This window comes from Olea europaea, chromosome 3, assembly GCF_002742605.1.
Source record: "Olea europaea var. sylvestris chromosome 3, O_europaea_v1, whole genome shotgun sequence".
Classification (NCBI taxonomy): domain Eukaryota; kingdom Viridiplantae; phylum Streptophyta; class Magnoliopsida; order Lamiales; family Oleaceae; genus Olea; species Olea europaea.
The window spans coordinates 8,095,643-8,117,223 of NC_036239.1; the positions used below are offsets into that span (position 1 = coordinate 8,095,643).

The window sequence follows — 21,581 nt, forward strand, 5'->3', positions numbered from 1 at the left end:
TGACAAGGAACTAACCAGTGAATAATTGAGATAATAGTATACATATTGACGTGTTTGATTGTGATTTGTAAATTCATTGTAATTAATCATGTGTTTGTATTACAGTCAATGATAGATAAGAGAGAATAAAAATTAACTTCATTACCATCATTAATTACAGAGTATAGCCAAAATAAAAAATAATAATGACTGGTTTTCAAGATGGATGATGTAGGGATTACATATACATCATTTGTCATTACTTTTTTTGTTTTGCAGTTTTTGATCAGGAAATTATACATACTTAACAAAATAGAATTTTAAGATCAAATTTACAATGAAGACAAATTTCACAAATCGAAATAGCAAAAAATTTACAAAACCACACAGCACTCTTGTCAAAAGGTTGGTTTTGCGAAAAATATTTCGACTACCATTTACTCCAGTTTTTCTTTTTGAGCAAGTGGATTTGAGTCTGAACTCATGTTTTCATCACAAGCCATTTTTGAGCTGAAACTGTTATTGGAAGATTTGAAAAGGGCTTTTTTCGTTGGAGGTGACCAATCTTCTTGATAGTCTGCACTAACATCTTTCCCAACAATTTTCCCAACTTTTGTAACCTGACTGTCAACGTTTGTTTGGATTTTTGGTTCAAGACTTGCATGATCAATATTTGCTTGAATTTCTTTTCCTGGACTTGGATGGTCAAAGTCTGTTACAGATATGATATCAAATCTGTAACTTGATGAATTAGGTTCATTTTGCGATGCTTTCAAGTAGAAAGCTCGTTCAGTATCCTGCATTTTTTTAATGGTTGCTTCGAAATTTGTCTTTGAACCCTATGTTAATTTTAAACTGTATTAATATTAATCTACTAAAATATGTACTGAAAGGCAAAATGTTTGAGACAAGTTAGATTTTTTACAAATTTGGTTTCCTCCATCAAAGGCTTTAAACTTGTAACTAATAGTTTCTTAGCTGGTTCACCAATTGCATTTGCATTGATTGATCCCGTGACATCTGAAAGCTGCACATATGCTCTGGCTCTAAAGTGAAAAAGAAATTAGTATTAATAGATGCAAGAGTAATAAAGAGAAGTAGAAAGGTGTAAAAAATGAAAAGTAATTAATCGTTAGTGTATTTTACCAAGGAATAGCTTTGGAATTAGGATTTTTGCAAAAAATACAAAGATATGTTTCTCCAAAATGAACGTTCGACCATCTAAAACAATTGTTGCAGGCCATGTACCAGGATTTGCTATCAATTTTATCTGTTGTTGCTGTGCCGTTTATCCAATAAAACTTTCGCTGTTACAGTTTGGAGATATTTAGAGAAATTACAAGGAAAAATAAATAATATGATTGAGTGTATCTTGTCTTGTAATATATATTTCTATATTAGGAAATAAATAGAGATTGAATAGTATATGTAACCTTAATATTACCGCTAGAAGGTGTCTCTGAAGATTTTGAATAGGAGTAAATTTACTTCGTACAGGCGGAGAAAGATTCGTGGGGCTTTTGTTCATGTATGATTTTTTGAACACAAAATCATCTATTTTAATGGAATTTGTTCTTACCCTAATCAAAAGATATGAAGATAATTAGTAACTCCAATAATAATATGTGGAAAAATAATTGAGAGGGAGAAAAAAAGAATAATAAAATACAGCATTTTGTACATACCATTCTGTCATTTGTTTTACTGCATTGAAAAGCGTATTTATGAAGAAAGTGGAACGGATTTTCGTGGACAATTTTAAACCTGTATAATATCAATATGGAGAATGTGTAAATGATGTAATACACACACACACACACACACACACACACACACACACCTTAAGAGAAGTTTAAATAATACAATAGAACATACTAAAGAATGATGTAACCTTTAGACGGGTTGCGAAGATGACTTGCTTTTTGTCAATAATGTCTGCTATCAGTAAGCATTCTCTATCAACAAATGAATCCCAAAGTGTAAGCACCATTGTTTTGAAATTCATGTCTAGAAGTATGATATCTTGCAACCAAGTTTGGTTGCCATCTTTGGATTGAATCAATCGTTTGGGTGTCATATCAACTGCAACTGCAAGTATATCTGCAAATTTGAAATAAGCCATCAAATTTTCTTTTTTTTTGAACATAAGCAGTACGAATTTGAAGGAAACTATATTTCTGTAGAATTAGTATATGATTATTTAATATCTATGAAATTTTGTCTTACTTAAATCAGCATCTGTATCCATATATTGTTCGAGTTCATGAAGTTGTGTCAGTTGATATGTTGAGAATACAAACTCTAGATTATCTTCATTTAATTCTTCAATACGAGTTTCTCCAGATATTGTCCATTGTAGAGAGCCAGTCGAATATCTGTAGTTTGTCGTATTGTTCTTCACGTAAGCTTTCGAAATAATATAAGTTTTTCCCAGAACAAGTTGATCCTCAAAAGCAGTGATATTGGAATCATATAAGCTTGCCTGAATAGTATTACCCTGAAAAATCATGAAGAACCATATAAATAACTGTAATATACGTGATCTTAGATTAAGAAAAAACACAAAACAAAAAACAAAAAGAAATGAAGAAAAAATGTACGAAGAAGGGTTACCTAAGTATTCATTAACATCAAATGTTGGTACCTTCTATTGCCTTGTCTCGAAGGCTTTGGTGATTGTTTTTCAACTACAATCACTTTAGCTTTCCACTTCTGATTGTTGGAAATAATTTCTAATAGAAGTTGGTATTGTTCTTCCATGGTGGCAATTTTGTGACAATTTCATAACAGAATAATAGAGGCAAAATACACACAAAAGGAAGATTTCTATGGCAAACAATTTTGAGATATCCAATTGACAAATAAAAGAAGATATATATAGACATGTAAAATTATATCATATTTGATTTCCCGTACTTTATCTTCTATTCTTAATTTTATTTTTTTTATAAAAAGTAATACAAGTATGTATTAAGTAATATCTTATTATTAGCCATATACTGTCATAAGTTTTGTTTGCATGAGATATGGATATTACTTGTAAAATTCATTTATTGATAGTACACAAATAAAATGTGAGTTCAAGGATTTACACTTAGAGCATACGTAAAACTATAATTTATTGGTTCTCCCTATTATAAATATAAAGATCAAGATTTACACGGTAAAATCTTATCATACTCATACTCTATTGATTTATTTGGATTAAAAAAGGAAAAAGATAAAGATTTACACGATAAGGTCTTATGATACCCATACTTTATTGATTTATAATGACTGAACATAGACATGGGCTGGCAAAAGTTTAAACATGGTACAAGAATGACTCTGAATTAAATTAAGTTGTATTCACCGGGGAAAAAGTATTCATGCTACAAACCTTCATTGTAATGGAAGAAAAATTTGATTCAGTTATTTATTTAGCTCAAATAAATTGAATTGTAATAAATATCTAATTACACGTTAATATGTTGATGTATGATTTTGTGTATGAAATTAAACAATTCAAACAAAGACGTATATTTCAGATTTTATAAAATGTGTGAATAGTTTGTATTTCATAACACAACAAAAATATTTTATTGATTGTTGACCAAATGCATACAACAACAATAACATACAGCTCATATGTGACAGCCTTTTATCTTGTGGTTGGTATATGCTCATTTATTATACTTTTAGTCCCAAAAATCTCTACATTTTCAAGAGAGAAACTCCCAGCAGATTTAAACTGGAGAAGATCTGAAATTGGCCGAAAAAGGTAACAATTTTACTTAAAAATTTACAATCGAAGTGATCTGCGTATGGTGCCCATAAGAACTCCGTGATTATGGAGACCCATACTTTAATGGGTCTCCATTATTACGGAGGCCAATGTTGGCCTCCGTAATCCGGAGGCATTACGAAGGTCAGGCTGTGGAGGCTTGGTTTCTTGTGTAGGCAACAGATTTTCAGTATGGATATAGGTGCTAAAAATGCTGAAAAACAATATGAAAGTGATAGAAAAATCCAAAGTATACCAAATATAGTGAGGATTCATATAGAAGATTTGATGGTTCTATCATGTTTACTTGAGTCACTTGAGTCAATTGTTTGAACCCAAAGAGTAGAAATTTTCACTGTTAACAAAAAATGTTCACATTAATTTCTTAGAGACCATGTACATAATATCATAAATGTTTGAATTTTTGTCACTTTCATATTGTTTTTCAGCATTTTTAGCACCTATATACATACTGAAAATCTTGGCCTCCATAATCACGGAAGTTTTAGATTCATTCATAAATGTTTCTCTATTTTTAATTTTTAGATTCATTCATAAATAAGATGTGATCTTTGGAATAATTTATGTAGATGTCTCTAGAATACATAATTTCTCCGGATCAATGGTTTCTGCTACAATTGTCCAGTATCCAAATTTCGAATATCTTAAAGACTTTGTAAAATTTTTAGATTCGAATGAGCAATTTTCGTTGATGTGTAGTAATTTTATGGTTTTCTTTATGGAGCTTTCTACAAAGGAAAAAAAATGTACAATTTAGTAGTAGGTTGGTGCATTAATTTATATTGAGGCTTGTGAATTGTGGGAAAAATGATGAAATTTGGGTAAGGTTAGATGATCGTGTAGCCAAATTTGGTATGCAAGAATTCTGTCTTATTACTAGATTACCTTGCCATGAACCATCCAAGGACATTAATGATACAAATGATCGTCTTAGAAATCAATACTTTAATGGTACATATCGAATCAGTATGAAGATGCTTTATGAAGCATTCCATGCGTGTGAACATGAAGAAGATAAATTGAAACTTGGTTTAGTCATGTTGATCGAATGTGTGTTGACACCCTCTTCAAGACAAATTGATTATAGAACTCTTGGTATGGTTGAACATCTGGATGAGTTCACTGCATATCCATGAGGTCGCAAAGCATATTTGATCTTGTTATATTCATTGAAAGCATCATAATCTGAAAGAATACAAAGGTTGCAACGGAATGAACAAACAGAATGCGAGTACGCGTTACATGGGTATTCACTTGCATTCCAGGTAATTAGTCCCTATTTTTGTATTGATTTATTATGTACAATATATTCCCATAAATTTTTTTATACATATAATGTTTATTTTTTATTATTTTACAGTATTGGATATATGAAATATTTCCAAAAATTGGAAAGAAATTTGGACATCGTAGACATAAAAAATCACAGTGTCCAAGAATATACAAGTGGAAACCCAACCAATTTGTAACTGAAAAAGAGATAAATCTTTTTTTGTCTACTCATGAGGTATGTTTTTATGAATGTACAATTACTCTCACATTCAATTATCTTTAAATAAAATTAAACTCAAAATAAACGATTTTGATATTTCCATTTGATTACAGATTCAAGTGATTGCTGTGCTACAACCTAATGAAGAAGAATTATAATGTCTTTGGTACGAAACTCTTTCATTGCCAGTGGATAATGGACACAGCAGATTATATGAGATTGTAAATGGAGTATTGGATAGTGCAGTAAAATAAATTCCGGACAATATACAAGTGCAAGAAACGACGATTCCCGGTACTTCTACATCTTCACCTATATTTGGGTCTAGCTCTGTTCCCAGTAACTCCAACTTCTTAAGTGAAGATAAAATGGAAGAATTGTTGGGTATCTACAGGCAACAAATAGCATCAGACGTGTCTGATGTATATAGCAACTTGAAGGCAGAATTTGCTGATGAATCAAGAGCTCACCACCATGCGATTCTTGAAAACCAAAAACAGTTATTTGAGGAGCAAAAAAATGGCAAGAAGATTCATGCAACATCATTATCAGATAATTCTTGACAATCAAAGGCAATTTTTTGAACAGCAACAGAAGTGGCAGGAAGAGAGATATCAGGGTGTGCAATCTTATATTGATACCAGTTTAAGTTCAATAAGATCCTATGTCGACGAACAAAATCAGGAAACACTGAACACGTTATCTGAATGGAAATCAAACATGGAAGCCATCATAGGTTCCATGCAACAAGATGCCCCTCTCGATACAAGTGTTGTTCCTTGCGATAAACCAAATGAGATATCAACAGCTGAACAAATTGAGAGCTCTAAACGGTTGATAAAAGAGAAGAAAAACAAGGGGAAACAAATAAAATCTTCATCATCTTCAGATCGTCCTCTAGAAGATTATCCTATGCAAAGATACGTAAAAATTAGAAATTTTATAGCGGAGAATCAATCTGGGTAATAAATCTAATTTTACTTGTATTAGCTCAAATCTTCAAGTTCTCTTTTGATTTATTTGAAATTAATTAAAATTATGTCATACAGTGCATACTTGGACGATGGCAGTAACAATGTTTTTGGAAGAGACATGTTGAAAACTCTAATGGATCAAACACAGGACATAAATATTGCTGTAAGTAAAGTATATGAATTACAATAGATTTTATTTCATAGTCGATATATATAATCTAATTTATATCTATTTATTTAATCAAAACATTGAGTTAGAATTAAAACTATTGAGGCGGCTCATGAATGATGGTTGTCCGCTTGTTTCAAAAGAATATGCAATTATGGATTTCAAATTTGAAGCAGAATGTGCTCGTCAAATGATATGGCATACTGACACAGGAATGGGAACCACAAGAGGTGAAGCAGATGGAACTCTTATGGAAAGTTATATGAATGACATAGCACCTATATTTGGTCGTCTTTGGAGGACATGCAAGTATATATTAATTCCGTGCTCATATCCGGGCAATAGCTGGTACCTTTTCGTTGTCAATATTTTTGAATGGAAATTCCAAATATATGATTGCAGCAATAATGTCCACACACCAGATCAAGTAAAAGCACATACAAAAGCTTCATTAACTGTGGTAGAAGCACTATTGAAAACAACTTTATCTTCTAGAGGAGATATAAAGAAACATAGGAATAAACAAATGAAAGAGGAGATCATACCTTACCTAAACTGTGCAAACAATGGATAAGCATTTAAGTTGCTTGTTTTTTAGCAAAATATTTAATTTCCTAAACTTAGTGCCTAATTGTGGACTTTTCATGCTCAAATATATAGAATGCTTTGTTTTGGGATATCCAATTGAATCAGTTTCGTCGGATAGGATGAGCATATATAGACGAAAGATTGCGGTAGATATCTGTAATAACGAATACTTTCTTCATCCTCGCAAGTCCTAATTGTAGTAGATAATCAAAATATATTGATTGAAATATTATGTAATAAACTTGTGTTTTTTATCCTTTCTTCTCATATCTTATCAGCGACCTAAATAAATAAAGAGATGTTGAATATGGAATATTATGAAGGACATGTTTAAAGATTATGACCTGACTCTTTTATATGTACCATGTTTCGTACTAACAAGTAAAGTATAATTGAAACGCATAATAACATGTAAAAATAACTAACCTTGTATAGCTCAATGTTATTCTCCTTGACATAAGATGGATTAGCAGAGAAAATATCCTCTTTTAGGCTAACAATAGATTGGCAGTCCAATTAAGCAAAACTTGTAATTATAGACTTCTTAAGTAGTATGTATCAAATTCAAAATTTCAAGATAGACTACATTTTTTGTGCAATAATTGTGTGATTTTATTTCATCCACTGGTTTTATTAGATCTTTTATGTTTTCTCTTGTTCTTGCTCTAGATAAAGCGATATATAATTGACCATGCGAGAAAACAGGTTCAGGCAAATATAGTCCAACAAAATCTAAAGTTTGACCTTGAGCTTTGTTAATGGTCATTGCAAAACAAGGACGAATAGGAAATTGAGTTTTCTTAAATGGTACCGAATACTTATCTCCTTCAAGTGGAATAAATGGAATTCTAGGTAAAAATACTTGTTTTCCACGATATTCGCCTATTCCAATTTCGACTAAAATAACATTTCGTTTAAATTCTCGACAAATAAGTCTAGTTCCATTACACAAACCTTCTGAAGGATTAATGTTTCTAAACAACATAACAGGACAATTTCTTTTTAGTACAATTTCATATGGAGGGATACCATTTGGAGTTAGACTATTCAAAAAGTCCTCATGAATAAATTCTTCTGTTTTATCAATTACTTCATCAAAACTAAAATATGTAAATATCTCTCCTAGAAATTTTTTTACGAACATATTATTTATTACATCCACATGTTCATTTTTGAGTCAAAATAACTTTGTTCATCATAGTATTCAAATTGTCACCATATGTATGAAAATTAGGAAACACAATAGCAATTAGTTTTTTCAATGATTCAAATTCACTCTCAAAATCTATTATTATATCTGAAGGAAGTTTAATCATGTGACATGTATGTTCTCTTTCTATTTCATTTCCAATTCTAAGTAAATATTTACAGAACAAAGGATCTAATTTAGCTCTCATATTCTCAGTCAATGGTAGTTGTATAAAATATTGCCATAAATCTTAAAATACTAAACTGACCTTCATGATATCATCTTTTGTTCATCTTTGTACTACTGGCAACACTTGTCGAAAATCTCCTCCGAACACAACAACCTTTCCATCAAATGGCAATTCACATTCAGTAATATCTTTTAACATTTTATCCAAAGTTTCAAAAGCACATCTATTAATCATCAGTGCTTCATCCCACACAATTAGCTTTGTCATTTGTAAAAGTTGACCAAATGATGATTGTTTACTTACTGAACATCGCATATCAGAACGTGCTTGAAGTGAGATTTTAAAAAGTGAATCACCAGTTCTCCCAGCTGGCAATAAAGAAGCAGCCACTCCCGATGACGCTGTTGCTAATGCAATAAGTTGTCGAGATCGTACTGCAGCAAGTAATGCCTTGTACAGAAAAGTTTTTCTAGTACCTCCTGGACCATTAATAAAAAAACTCCATTTTTAGTATTTTCAACACAGTCTAAAATAACATCATAGGCATATTGTTGTTCCTTATTTAAATTTTCTTTAAAATACATGTCAGACTGAATATTAATATTTGTAGTCTCTTTTAAAATCATGTTTGCTAACGCATCAGCATTATTCACAATTACGTCAAAATCTACCAGACCAAAATTATTTATGTTTGTACCAAAAACTTCTAAGAATGAATTTATGCATCTCAAAACCCTAATCTCGGCATCACATACTGTCATGCTTGCATGTAAAAAATCTTCTATCATGTACACTTTAAATTTAACCCATAAATTTCTAGGATTTGCAGGGCTGCAAAAAATCAACACATTAGCAAAGAGGCGACGCAATGATATAGGCATATCATAGGTGATCGCCTCATTTAAACACATTTCACAATAATTATTCCCCCCTATGAGACCATGTAAAAATGCAGCTTCGTGATAAGTAGGCACAACAATGTTATTAACTGTTCTTAAATCTTGAAAAGACTTAGGCCCTTTAACATGATTCAATAAAACTCTTAGAAAGTATCTCTCGCCCTCAGATGGATTAGCAGCAACTATTCTACCAATAACATTTTACTTCTTTCTAGGACTCCAAACTCGAAAATATGTATTCCATACAAAGTATGTAGGAAAATCCTTATAAAGTAAAGTTCGTGCCTTTTCATTTGAAATATTCATTCGAAAAAATTCAGTTAACATTGTTCGTTGAATGGAGTCTTTATTTATAACTTCTGATAGATCATCTGTTTCATTATATGTAACCAACTGAGCATCTTCAATATGTAACTGCAACGAAACTATAGAAGGAGATATGTCGAATAAATCAAAACTAAAAATTCTCCATATAGCTTCTGGTGCAAATATCCATCTAGCGGTTTGATAATTCGAAATCTCATCAATATAATGCTCATTAGTTTCTTTATTCACCGTAAAATTAACACGATCATGTCCTTTGTATACATATTTGTATAAATATTTGACTACTTTAACAGAAGAACATATTTCAACATTAGTGTGACAATCATACTTAGCTAAAATATAAGGATTATATGGTACAATCCATCTATTGTCTAGTACAGACCCTCTGACCTTAACAGTAAGACCATCGTCACGACGCCTATAAAGTGGATATGAATCATTACCTAATGAAGTATGCAAAATGTATTCTCTTGGATACTTGTTTTTACAAGTACGGTTATTTTTCATGCACACATTTGTAGGATTTAATTGTTCACAAGGACCATGCATCATATGTTTGACCACAGTAGCATGCAGGTGAGGATTTCTCTTTGGATCTAGTATTTCACAAGAAACAATTTCATCAATTTGCGTAGAATTAGTAACCTTAAAATTCATTTTAAATATCAACAGAAAATGAACATGAGGTAGACCTCTTTTTTGGAATTCGATTGCATACACATAGGCAGCTATAGGCCCTAGAATTTCTCTCTTTATTAAATCTATTTTTAGTTCTTCAAGTTTTGCTCGAAATATTCGGGATAACAAATCTGGCCTATTTTGTACACTATCATTGTGCCTCAATTCTTGTTTAATCTCAGACCAATTTGGATTGCATGTTATTGTTAAAAATACATCAGGTTTTCCATATCTTTGAACTAAACACATTGCGTCCATATATCTTTTAGTTAAATTTCTAGGACCCCCAATAAACCCTATAGGCAACACAATTGATTTGCCAATTTTATAGCCTCTATTCTCACTATTTTGTATACTATCTAAAATTCCTAGGTGAAGTTCACCTCGTATGATCTTTTGATTATTACGAAAATAATCTAATCTCGCAATTTCAATCTTAACATACATATCCACTATATATTGTTGTAGAAGTCTGCCTGTATGAAGGAGTACAGACTTATCTGAAAGTCTGATTTGAAGTTTGTAGCAATAATATTCACGGCATGACACAGTAATTCGTTTCTTACGTCTCTTCATAGCTGAAAGGGAAAAAAAATTAAAGTCACAAAGACAGATCTAGAAATGACAATACATTTATGCACTCTAAAAATATTAAAAAATTTCAATGGTAATAAAACTTACCACGATCTTCTATCTCTATAAATTGTTCGGCCGAATCAATTTGATTGATTTGTATGAAATCTTCATGGACTATTGAAGTATTCAAATTTACCTTTTCGATACATTCATGCCATCCAGCTTCTCCATAGGTAAATATTAATGGATATTGAAGTGGATCATAACAGCCATAATAGTAATTTACTCTATGTGCAGTATTGGAATGTCCATAAATTAATATATCACGAGTCTTTATGTTTGCAGATGGATCATCATCAACCCACACTGCAGCCACCTGTTCACATGATGGCATGTTATATACTCTCTGGTTGAGACCCGGATCAGACCCCAGTACGATACAACATGAATCAAAATCAGAAACTTCACTTAATGATCGAAAGAAACGACAATATGGATTTATCTTTAAGATATCTATTAACTTTTTCAAAGTTGATTCACTTAACCTATCTGAAATTTGTAGTCTATTACTAATTTCATTGTAAGTATCGTAAAAGTATAACTGCAAATATGTAGGATTTCCATCAGTTGGTAGAAGCGGATTTATAAAATGGTATACCTGTCCTTGAACTTTGAATGTATATACACCTCTATTATTTTTGCACAAATTTTTATCATATTTAACACCAAATGAAGTGAATGCAAAATGGTTGTTGTATGTACGAGCAACTTTTTTAAAAGCAATCGCTTCACATGAATTAGAAGTAAATAGCTCATACAATTCAGGGGCAACACTGTTCAACTGTAATTTAACCTTTCCATCACAACAACAAAAATCCTTACTTTCTTTGTAAAATTTTTTTGCACCATAATATTTACAAATTGTACAAGACGGAAGAATATAAGGTTCGATTGGAATATTTCGTATATCAATTCTCTTAGAACGATCTAAAATGATAGGATCATGTGAACCACATTGAGATTGCATATTGTCATCTTCAAATTGTTTTTCCACGCCAATGTTTTCATCAACTTGAAGATCCTTTTGTAATTCAACATGATCAATAGAATCTACAATCATAAAATTAGTATAAGATCGCTGAAAGACAACAAAACTGTAAAAATTGGATTAAAAAATAGTTTCACAAAAACAAGATGAAAGAAAAGCGTACTAAAACATGAACAAATAAATAGCCGGATGCAAAAAAAAATTATAAAAAAACATATTCAATCTATGAAACCTGCTGTGAATTTAGGATAACATCTCATCCTTCTTCCTGGCATATGTGTAGAACTTGTAGATACTTCTATAATACCAAATATTTATGTTAAAATTACGTAAAAAATATTAAACCAATAAGAAATCACATTTAAACAACAAATCGTACCTATATGTCTCTTACGCAATTTGTCTTTTTGTACCCTTGGCTGAATTACAAGTTTAGAATCACGTGCCTGTGTGGATATGTCAAGCCTTCTTAAACGAGCACGTCTACTCTTAAACCAATTATAAACATTCATATCGGAGATTTGCCCATGCAACGGTAGTTCGGAGACTATCTGCATGATCCTTGACTTGTTTGGGGTTTTATTCTCTTGATTAAATATAGATTCAAGAACTTGAAGCTATACAGATGTAGGTGTCAATATTGCTTACTCATTGTATTGCTGAAAGAAAGAAACTACAAAAATCGACTCAATAAAATTGGAAACATAACTAAGAGTATGCACAAAACAATATCCTCATATAAAAGAAGCCAAAAAAGTGCATACATTTCCATGATCCGAACAATAGGAAATATATCGAAAAAAAAAAAGAAAACCCACCAACAACAACAAGTCTATCGTTGGATTAAATATTGTTGAATAAAATATACACGCAATTGAAGACAGTGAGAAATCAAAAGGATGGGAGGGATGGGAAATGCACGATGAAAATAAGGACAACGATTAAAATAAGGACAAAGACAAGGTGCTTGCAAGAACGAAACGAAAATAACGACGTTTTCGTTCAAAATGTAAAATGAAAATGACATAGACAGGGAAATGAATAAATTATACTCACTTAAGTATTGTAGTTGGAAGAAAAAAAAACTAAATATACTTATTCATTTTTATATTTTTATATTATATATTATAAATTTTTATCATCACATAAATAGAAATTGCAAAAATTTAAAAATAACGTTAAGAAAGTCCGACTATTAGTTAAATTCCATACAAAATAAGAAACTCATGTTTAAACTAAAAGATAACTCCATATAAAATAATAAATTTACGTTCGACAAAACAAAAAAAATAATATTGAAGTATTTGTTGTAATAACAGCTAAGAAAAAAAGAGGGGAGGGGAGGAAATAATGTCTCCATAATCACGGAGGCTCAAAAGGCAAAGCCTCCATAATTACGGAGGCTCAAAGTTGAGCCTCCGTAGTGATACAGAGGCACATTGAGCCTCCGTAATCACGGAGGCTCAAACTTTCTAGGCACCAAATTGCTTTCGTAATTAACAAATTTCATTTTTTCCCTCCCTTTTTTTCTTTACTAACTTTCAGCATCAAAATTTAATTTCATTTAATCAACTTAGTTTTTTTAATAGATGTGATTCCTAAAATAAATACATAAAATATAATTCATTTTTTTTATATATACAAATATTATATAAATCCAATGAGTAAAAATGTAGATAAATAATAAACATATTACATATTAATTACATTTCCAATCGTAACCTTTTGATTGCAATCAAATAATGTGTGAAATGTATTAAGATAAAATAGTCACTCACGTGATACATCAATAATTTATTTCTCCTCACTTTTATTTTTGGAAAGAGCAAGATCAGGTTTTTTTGGTAACATATTGTCCATTTCTACAACCCGTGAACCTCTTGTCAAATCTGGAGAAAAGGAAATAACATAGGAAGTACCTACCCTCTAATTTAAATAGCTTCTCATGTTTTCAAAATTTACCTTAAATCACTCCTCACACAAAATATTTACATATCTTTGCTTGCAGGTGCTCAACAAAAAGAAAATCAGGTGTTTAACTACTCTTTCCTGATTACCATAGCTATTTTTTCGACATTAAATTTTACAGTTTTAACTTACATCTTGCTTATTGAGATGGACTAAATGTCAATCTTCAATTCTCTTTTATTAAAAATCGAACGCAAATCATGAATTTCTTACCAAACTTCATGATATCGTTCTACAACAACATATAGAATATATTTTTTTTTAGATCACATACAAAGTTTATCTTATAGACATGGAACTTCCATTAACAAATTTTCTAACTCGCCTATACTGCAAAATCTACCTTAAAATCTGTATTAGGGCCTCCACAACATAAATAATAGAGTTATTCTAACAAAATTTTCATTGTACTATATTGAGACAGAATGGAGGTGCCACATCGTTTCTTCAGGATCATTACTCTTCCACAGAACCATAATACCCGTCTGGTTAGTCACACAAGAGTTTCTCCTCTCACATTTGAATGGATGCATTCTTAATATCTCTTATATANATATATGTATAGATGCTTCCCAGATCCTTTATCAACGATTGGAGACACCAACTTGGTGACACAGTACGCATAACTGCATATGATGGTATAATTGTCACAATACGATTGGAAAGAGATAATGGAAGAATCTTTTTTGCCGATGGATGGGAACAATTTTTTTGTAACTTACAAGATGCTGATGTTTTGGTATTTGAATATAACGGAAGATTCACATTCAATATGACCATATTTGACCATTCTGGATTAGAGGTCACATATGACTCCGATGTTCCCAAAGAATACAACGCTTCACATACAGATAACCCTGCATTTGAAATAACACTAACACCTCATCACAACAGCCCTCGGGAAATTGTAAGTGTCATCTTTAATATCTCATTCTACATTCATCTTTTCCACATAAATTTGATTCAAAGAACAATAATTTATTCATTCATGGTTTTCCAGGATATACCAGGACAGTTCTCTAGATATCACCTACCAAGAGGTCTGCGAAGTGCTCAAATCCATGATTCTTTACATCACGATTGGGAGCTCGCCACAAATTTGCAACCAAATGGTCTAATAAGACGTATGACTATAGGTTGTGCATATTTTTTTAGAGAAAAATAACTACAAATGGGCGATACATGTGCTTTCGAACGGTGAAACCCCAACGTTCATCGTCTACAAAAAAGACCATGTTGGTGGAAGTTTGACACGTCTATGAGACCTCTTTACTTTCTTCTAATAATTTTCATGTATTTTCATTTTGTTATTTCCACGTCCAATTCTATTTACTCTCTTATTTACCAGTTTACTCTAGAGTTCGTGTAAAACAAATCAATATCAACATCGAAGTTCAACACTATACAAGAAAAATGAAAAATCAAATCATATGAAAGTAGATTTCCCCCTCATTAATTATCGCAGAAAAAACCTCTAGATATTACTGCTACCACAAACTAAAGAGAAGTTGAAAACATTCTCCACCACTACCTGCAAACTAAAATAAGGCCGAAAGAACATGCGTCAACGATCGAACAAACAAAGAGAACAAATATACAATATAAGCACAAAGAGAACAAATACAATATAAGCACATTGATTGAAGCACAAAATACAGATATCCCAAATATAATTGAAACAGAAATATCATAAATACATGGAAAAAAGAAAGGAAACAATGAAACTCAAATAGAAAAAGGAGTAGCGTGTGAAAATGGAGAAGAAGAAAGAAAAATCTATCTAATAAAGTGGGTAGCTCATATATATATATATATATATTTTTTTGTCATTTTTACTCAAGGAAAAAAAAGTGACAGTGTGTAGAAATAGAAGAATCTATTGTTCTTTCTACAGTAGCAACACATTAACCTTTTTATATAGTAGGGATGCTTCCTTTTTCAAATTGAGTTGAGTCAATTACTTTATTTAACTCAACTTAGTTCACCATTATTTTTTCGGGACAATATACTTCGACTTTGTTTATAATAAGAAAACCATGACCTTTTCGATATTAAAGATACTAATCTCTGCAATCAGTATTGTAATCAAGTGTTATAATTGATTTAGTACCAGAGGAATGCAAGGACGCAAGTGACAATATGGTATAATTAACACATCAAGATTTTACTCAATGTACGGGGGTTCTGTGAATAGGATACTCACAGTAGGTGGGTCCCGCATGGGACTCACTTGTATAAAAAAATGACAAAAACCTCACCCATCCCACCCATGCTGTGAGTACCTGTAGGGGTTTTGTGAAAAGAACCCTTGTACCTCAAGCAAGGCTCTTGTAGCATCCAAGGATGTTCAGAGCCAACTTCATGACTATGGGAAACTAGCTTCAATGTCATTCACTTTTTTGCCTTTCTTTTTCAGATTTGTTTCGAGTATTCTTATTTGGTTGTGTGCTTCAGCAAATGAATTTTGGATGGACTCTTGTTACGGATATAATCTTCAACAGGCATTAACGTAGTTCACACGTTCGTTGAAAAGCTTGAAAGAAAAAAAGGACTTCAAGTTGGAGGTATGGGAGAAAAGTGTGGATCACATTCTCGAACAAGTGGCAAGCAGGTCAGGAACTTTAACCAGTAAAAGCTCAGGGCTATGCCCTTGTTATTACGAAGGATCTGCATCTGTTCTGTATCAGAAATATTTCACTTAAAACACGGGGTGTTTGTTGTGTAGACGATCGTGTGAAATTGTTAACCTTCTTCATTTGTGCAAGTAAATAAAATTCAAGAAATTTGCACCATAAATCTATGTTTCTTGAACTATTTTGCTCTTGGAATATATTGACACTGCATCAAATGGACATCTAGATCCAATTCAATTCACTATCAAAATGGTTTTGTAACTAGTCCTGGAATGGAAAACCCAGGGCTCGACTGGCACGCCTTTTCTTCCTTCTCTGCAAGCCAAGTCCTCACCCCACGTGAACAGAAAGTAAAATTACAGGGCAGCACAAGAACAAGAAAAACACTTATTGCCCAGGCTCAAAGCCAGGGCTAAAAACAGGGGGGCCAAGTGGCGCCCCCCTATTGGAGGGGGGTCAGGCTTTGAGCCTGGGCGTGCAGCAATGCTCCAAGAACAAATAATGCAACAACCTTGTGTTCATCTTTTTTATCTGCAATCTGTCATTTAAACGTAGAAATGAATTCCGAAAGAATACAACAGGTAGATGTTTGATACAAGATGAATATACAGATTTTGAATGATAAAGACAGTAATATTTCTGAGAATGATAGTATCTATGTGCCTTCCTGTGCACGATTTTGGATGGAACATTAGTTTATTTTAGAAAAGTTCCATCAGAAGAGGGTCACCTGCCGCCATGAGCCTAATCAACTTCACAAAATCAGACTCGGTGGAAATAATCCAGGGGTACACTGCAGGTACTTGAGCAGAGTAGAAATCGAAGGATCTATTGGACAATGCTTCTGTCTTGTAAATCATTTTATTCAACAAAGGGTCGAAATTCTGTGGTAGATCTATAGCCATGAAAAACATGGGCACAGCAATCTTGTAGTGGATTTCAAAATCACCAACTAAGTCTACAAGATCAACAAAGTCAGAAACAAAACGCCGAGGAATATAAAAGACTTCAGAACCACACAAAGCAAGGCTCTGCTCACTAGGACAGCTTTCCTTGTAATTAACTTGCAAATGAGCTGGCATTGTGCTCACAACTCTGTTTACCATATTGGATTGCTTTGTGAACCATGTGGTGTCCTTACCATCGATCACTGTCCTAGACGTTGGAACCTGCATAAAATTTTCACCATCAGAAGCGGGAGAGGGGGCGGGGAGAGGTGGCATGGAAACAGTCAAGTTTTGCTCAGGATACCTTGTTGGCAATCCACAGCTTAGATCTATCAGCTTGCAACAGATTCCAGTAATTTAAAATTGTATTGTCATGCAGGACGAGGAAACCGTCCGTGCTATTAAACCTATCAAATATCTTTGGCAGGTACCTGCAGCCACATAAATACTGTAAGCAGAATGAACATATTAACAGACTTCCTCCCTCATCAACGGATGATTGATAGTTCTTTCGGCAGAAATGCATAATGAATACTACAGATGAAGATATATTCAATGGTGAAGAGGGAAAAAAAGAAAAGAAAAGAAATTGTACAGCAACAAGCATAAAGAGAGGTTACCTATAATTAGTTTGTTAACATTTAACATTTGATAGCAGATTTATAGGGTAAACATGGGCATATGAGCGTCATTAATTTTCCTGATGTCGCATTCAGTTGATTTTTGCTATTGTCAACATTACATATTGCTAAACTGCTTATCTATAACCCATACGGTACTAGATTTGTTTGTGTTATCTTCTCCTTTTTGCATAAATCTTCACAATCATTTCCCAAGCGATCTTCCACTATTATCATGGCAATACGAACTTTTATTAAATTAGAAACCACCTATTCATCAAGTCTACAACGTTCCATGTAATCATTTCTGTATTTTAATATAAATTCAAAATCTAAGTTCCTCATGTTTTTCTCCCCTATCTCCTTGGTTAAATTCACTTTTAACCCATTATACTCATAGTCATAGTAGAATCATCTGAGGCTCATTCCAGGTTATGTACCTTCTGCAATAAAAGCTATTTATGGACTCATCCAGTGTCAACTTGGTTTGCTGTAGCTCAGTTTCTCTATTCTAAGAGATGCAGTACAGTTACAATGTTGTCAAAACACATGATCTGAATCTCATTCCCTGCAATACATTGCTGCAAGGCTTGACAGAAAATAATATTGCATATCTAAGTTACAGCTGTTTTAAAGCAGAATATGGGGTCGCTGTAACTTATGGAAGGATTTCTAAATCCTGCCTAGGACATTTTTACTCACAATTCTAATTTTCCCGTGCCTCTTGTAGGAAAAATATTTAATAAAAGGAACCCACAAAGACACTATCGCCTTTTCAGAACTGAATGCAGTTCTTACTATTCCAACCATTTTCTTTCAACATGGTTATCACAGTTACTGTGTTTTAAGGGTAAAGTGAAGAACAACGGAGATTTTGGGAAAGAGGTTCTCAGAAGGTGGAAACGACTAATGAAACTCACATTTTAGAAATATTTTCTGCTGCCTATCATTAACAAGCGCTAAATTCAAATGAAGTACACTTGCAATTTACATTGATTATCAATGCAGTCTCATCACGGCATAATCTGAACAAGTCCTGTATTGGCCCTTTTCTACTATTGAACAATGAGGTGACAATGACATAAATATAGTGAAGATAATATAATAGATCTTGCATACACTTAAAATGCAGAAGTATCAGCAAACAGCAGTTAATTTACCGATAGGATAACACAATGGGATGGGTTAAGAAAGAAAAGAATGAAGTTGCATACTTGTATATTTGATCCAACTGGCCTTGCTCAACTGCAAGATCAGCATCAGCTTGTGTTGACAGAATAACCATAGTTTTGAAGATTCTTCCATACAGCAATCTCCATTCTAAAGCAGTCTGTTGCACAGGTCCACTAACAAACATAATCAGCACAACATTACCAAAATTCTTCTTCCATCGAATAAGATTTCCGATTTCATAATTTACTGTCAATGATTCCTCAACCCCGAGATGCATAGAAGGTAGTTTTGGAGGAACATACTCCTTTCTATCACTAAGGTCAACATTTGCCTTTAACTCTATTGCCATTAACTTTGGCTGCTGATACCCAACTGCAACCAAGTCTTGCAGCCAAGCTACAGTGAATTTCACATCATTCTCATTCCAAAATCCTTCTTCTGCCATGGAATAACTTAAATCTCTTATCTTTTGAAACAATTTATGCTTTTCAGACCTCCAAGAAATCAAAAACTTAATCAAACGGCCTACATTTACATGGAGATCTTTCTCTTCTATGAAAGGGTAAGATTCAGTTTTATCGTGCCGATAAATTGTTGGAGGGTAAACTGCAACGAAACCACCAATCTCCCACAAGAGCCTCTGTGCCCAATAGCCCCTCAAGACATCAGAAGCCATTGTGCTAACTGACACAGGAAGCATCAAAGCCCAAAATGCATTATAATGAAACAATGTATTGAATGAATTTATAGGCACCATAGTATCTCGGGGCAAGGCAACTTTTGGTGCTTGTTCATCAAATCTTATATCAAATGGCACCGAACCGGTCTTCCTAGTTGAATAGAAAACCGAATCAACATCTGGTAAACCATTAGATATGCCCTGCTGTATGTATTGCTTTCCTCCAGACACTTCAGTGTAAAACTCTTCATGACTAACTTCACCAACATTTTCCAATGGCAATCCCCTAGGCCAAACCGACCTCTGCCCAAAATGTATATAAGGATTCACAACAGTCCTATTTGAATTCCCACTTGTGTACTGAAAAATCCTTTGCTGCTTTACAATTACACTCTCTAAATCCAAATCAAAATGCTTCCCAAGCTCCCCACCAATTACTTCCCCACGATCGTCTGCATCAAAAATTCTCCTAGCACCATGCTGAATCGCAAACAGGTACCCCACACTCTTCCTAACGTATGATTCGTAAGGCAAAAAATCCACCAATCTGAACCCCAAATTTGCTTGTTGTTCCAATGACAAAAATAATGCACCCTTCAAGCTCCAATCTGGCGGGGTTTTGGAGTTGCCTATAGCCAAAACTTGCCAACCCTTTAATTTTACCAGTTTTTGGAGTGAATCTGAGGGATAATCCGTCACTGAGACTACAATCCACTGCTCTGAATGAAATGAAGAGTAGGGCGAGGACTTATCTAAAATAGGTTGAATTTTATCCAAATTGAGTTTCGGAATCTTTATTTTCTGAGGATTGTTCGAAAGACGGGATTTCTGGAAGCAAAAGGGTGTTGGAGAGGCGATGGGGTTGTGAAAAAAGAAGAAAAATGCTGCAACACTGAGTGTTAGGACGGTGATTATGAAGATTTTGAAAGAGTTTACAGATACCCATGTGGAAAAATCAAGATTCTTAGGTTCAGAAAAATGGTGGGGGATCAAATGTTTGTGGGATTTTGAAGATTTTGTGGATGACTGATCTTGGACTATCATTGGACTGGAATGGATCAAGATCGCAAATTTGAAATGGTTGTTTCTCTGTTTCTCAATCTCTACTCCAGTCAATCTCTCTCTTAAGCTTGACTCAACTGTCTGATTTCCTCGGTATAAGTGTCGGCAGCCGGCGGTGAATTTTCCGTCAATATTTAATTGTAATATATTTTTAAGTAATTTTGTTCTTCTTAAAATTGCACATTTGTACCCTTCTATGTTTTCGACTTTTGTGAAATTAGTAAACTTCGTACCTACAGAATTGTAAAGATAATCATCGTATCCTATAACTTAAATAATAAAAAGAAAAGAATAAAGTGATCAAAAACAAAATAAAAATAAGAAAAAAATCTAAGGGTAGACAAAATGTCCAGATCAAATCAAATCAAACCAGAACCAAACCAAATCAAACGGCTCGATTCGATTCTACAAAAAAAAATTAATGATTTTGACTATTCAAACCAAGAACCATTCGGTTCTATTAATTTTATTTTATATATATTTGTTGAGTTTTTTGATACCCAATTAATCTCAAGATATGGTATTAACGTAGGATAATGTATTCCTAGACCTAGGCCGATGAATGAAATAAGTCCAACAATCAAGTTTATAAACTCTACTCGATCC

General features: G+C 33.0%; 2 protein-coding genes across 2 annotated transcripts; both read right to left on the reverse strand.

Moving 5' to 3' along the window:
* Window positions 1-8,464: 8,464 nt before the first annotated feature.
* On the reverse strand, window positions 8,465-12,450 carry LOC111377965. Its single transcript, XM_023001127.1, has 7 exons — window positions 12,273-12,450; window positions 12,126-12,191; window positions 11,857-11,955; window positions 10,951-11,394; window positions 9,590-10,847; window positions 8,948-9,451; window positions 8,465-8,864 (listed from the first exon to the last, which is right to left on the reverse strand). Exons 1-7 carry the CDS (start codon window positions 12,448-12,450, stop codon window positions 8,465-8,467), a joined length of 2,949 nt encoding a protein of 982 aa, XP_022856895.1.
* A 4,543-nt stretch (window positions 12,451-16,993) lies between these two features.
* Window positions 16,994-21,109, reverse strand: LOC111384846 (probable glycosyltransferase STELLO1). Its single transcript, XM_023009180.1, has 3 exons — window positions 19,276-21,109; window positions 17,746-17,872; window positions 16,994-17,663 (listed from the first exon to the last, which is right to left on the reverse strand). The coding sequence occupies exons 1-3, from the start codon at window positions 20,955-20,957 to the stop codon at window positions 17,196-17,198; spliced, it is 2,277 nt and encodes a 758-aa protein (XP_022864948.1). The 5' UTR covers window positions 20,958-21,109; the 3' UTR covers window positions 16,994-17,195.
* Window positions 21,110-21,581: the final 472 nt, after the last annotated feature.

What these genes read in the sequence shown, in the direction of transcription:
- LOC111377965 (XM_023001127.1), bottom strand. Translation starts at nt 12,450, where the DNA reads ATGCAGATAGTCTCCGAACTACCGTTGCATGGGCAAATCTCCGATATG. An exon ending in ATTGCGTAAGAGACATATAG is followed by an intron (nt 12,192 to 12,272) that starts GTACGATTTGTT and finishes TTGGTATTATAG; the next exon opens with AAGTATCTACAAGTTCTACA. An exon ending in GACTCCATTCAACGAACAAT is followed by an intron (nt 9,452 to 9,589) that starts GTTAACTGAATT and finishes TGTTATTGGTAG; the next exon opens with AATAGTTGCTGCTAATCCAT.
- LOC111384846 (XM_023009180.1), bottom strand. Translation starts at nt 20,957, where the DNA reads ATGATAGTCCAAGATCAGTCATCCACAAAATCTTCAAAATCCCACAAA. An exon ending in CAGTTGGATCAAATATACAA is followed by an intron (nt 17,873 to 19,275) that starts GTATGCAACTTC and finishes ATGTGGCTGCAG; the next exon opens with GTACCTGCCAAAGATATTTG. An exon ending in AGCTGTGGATTGCCAACAAG is followed by an intron (nt 17,664 to 17,745) that starts GTATCCTGAGCA and finishes AATTTTATGCAG; the next exon opens with GTTCCAACGTCTAGGACAGT.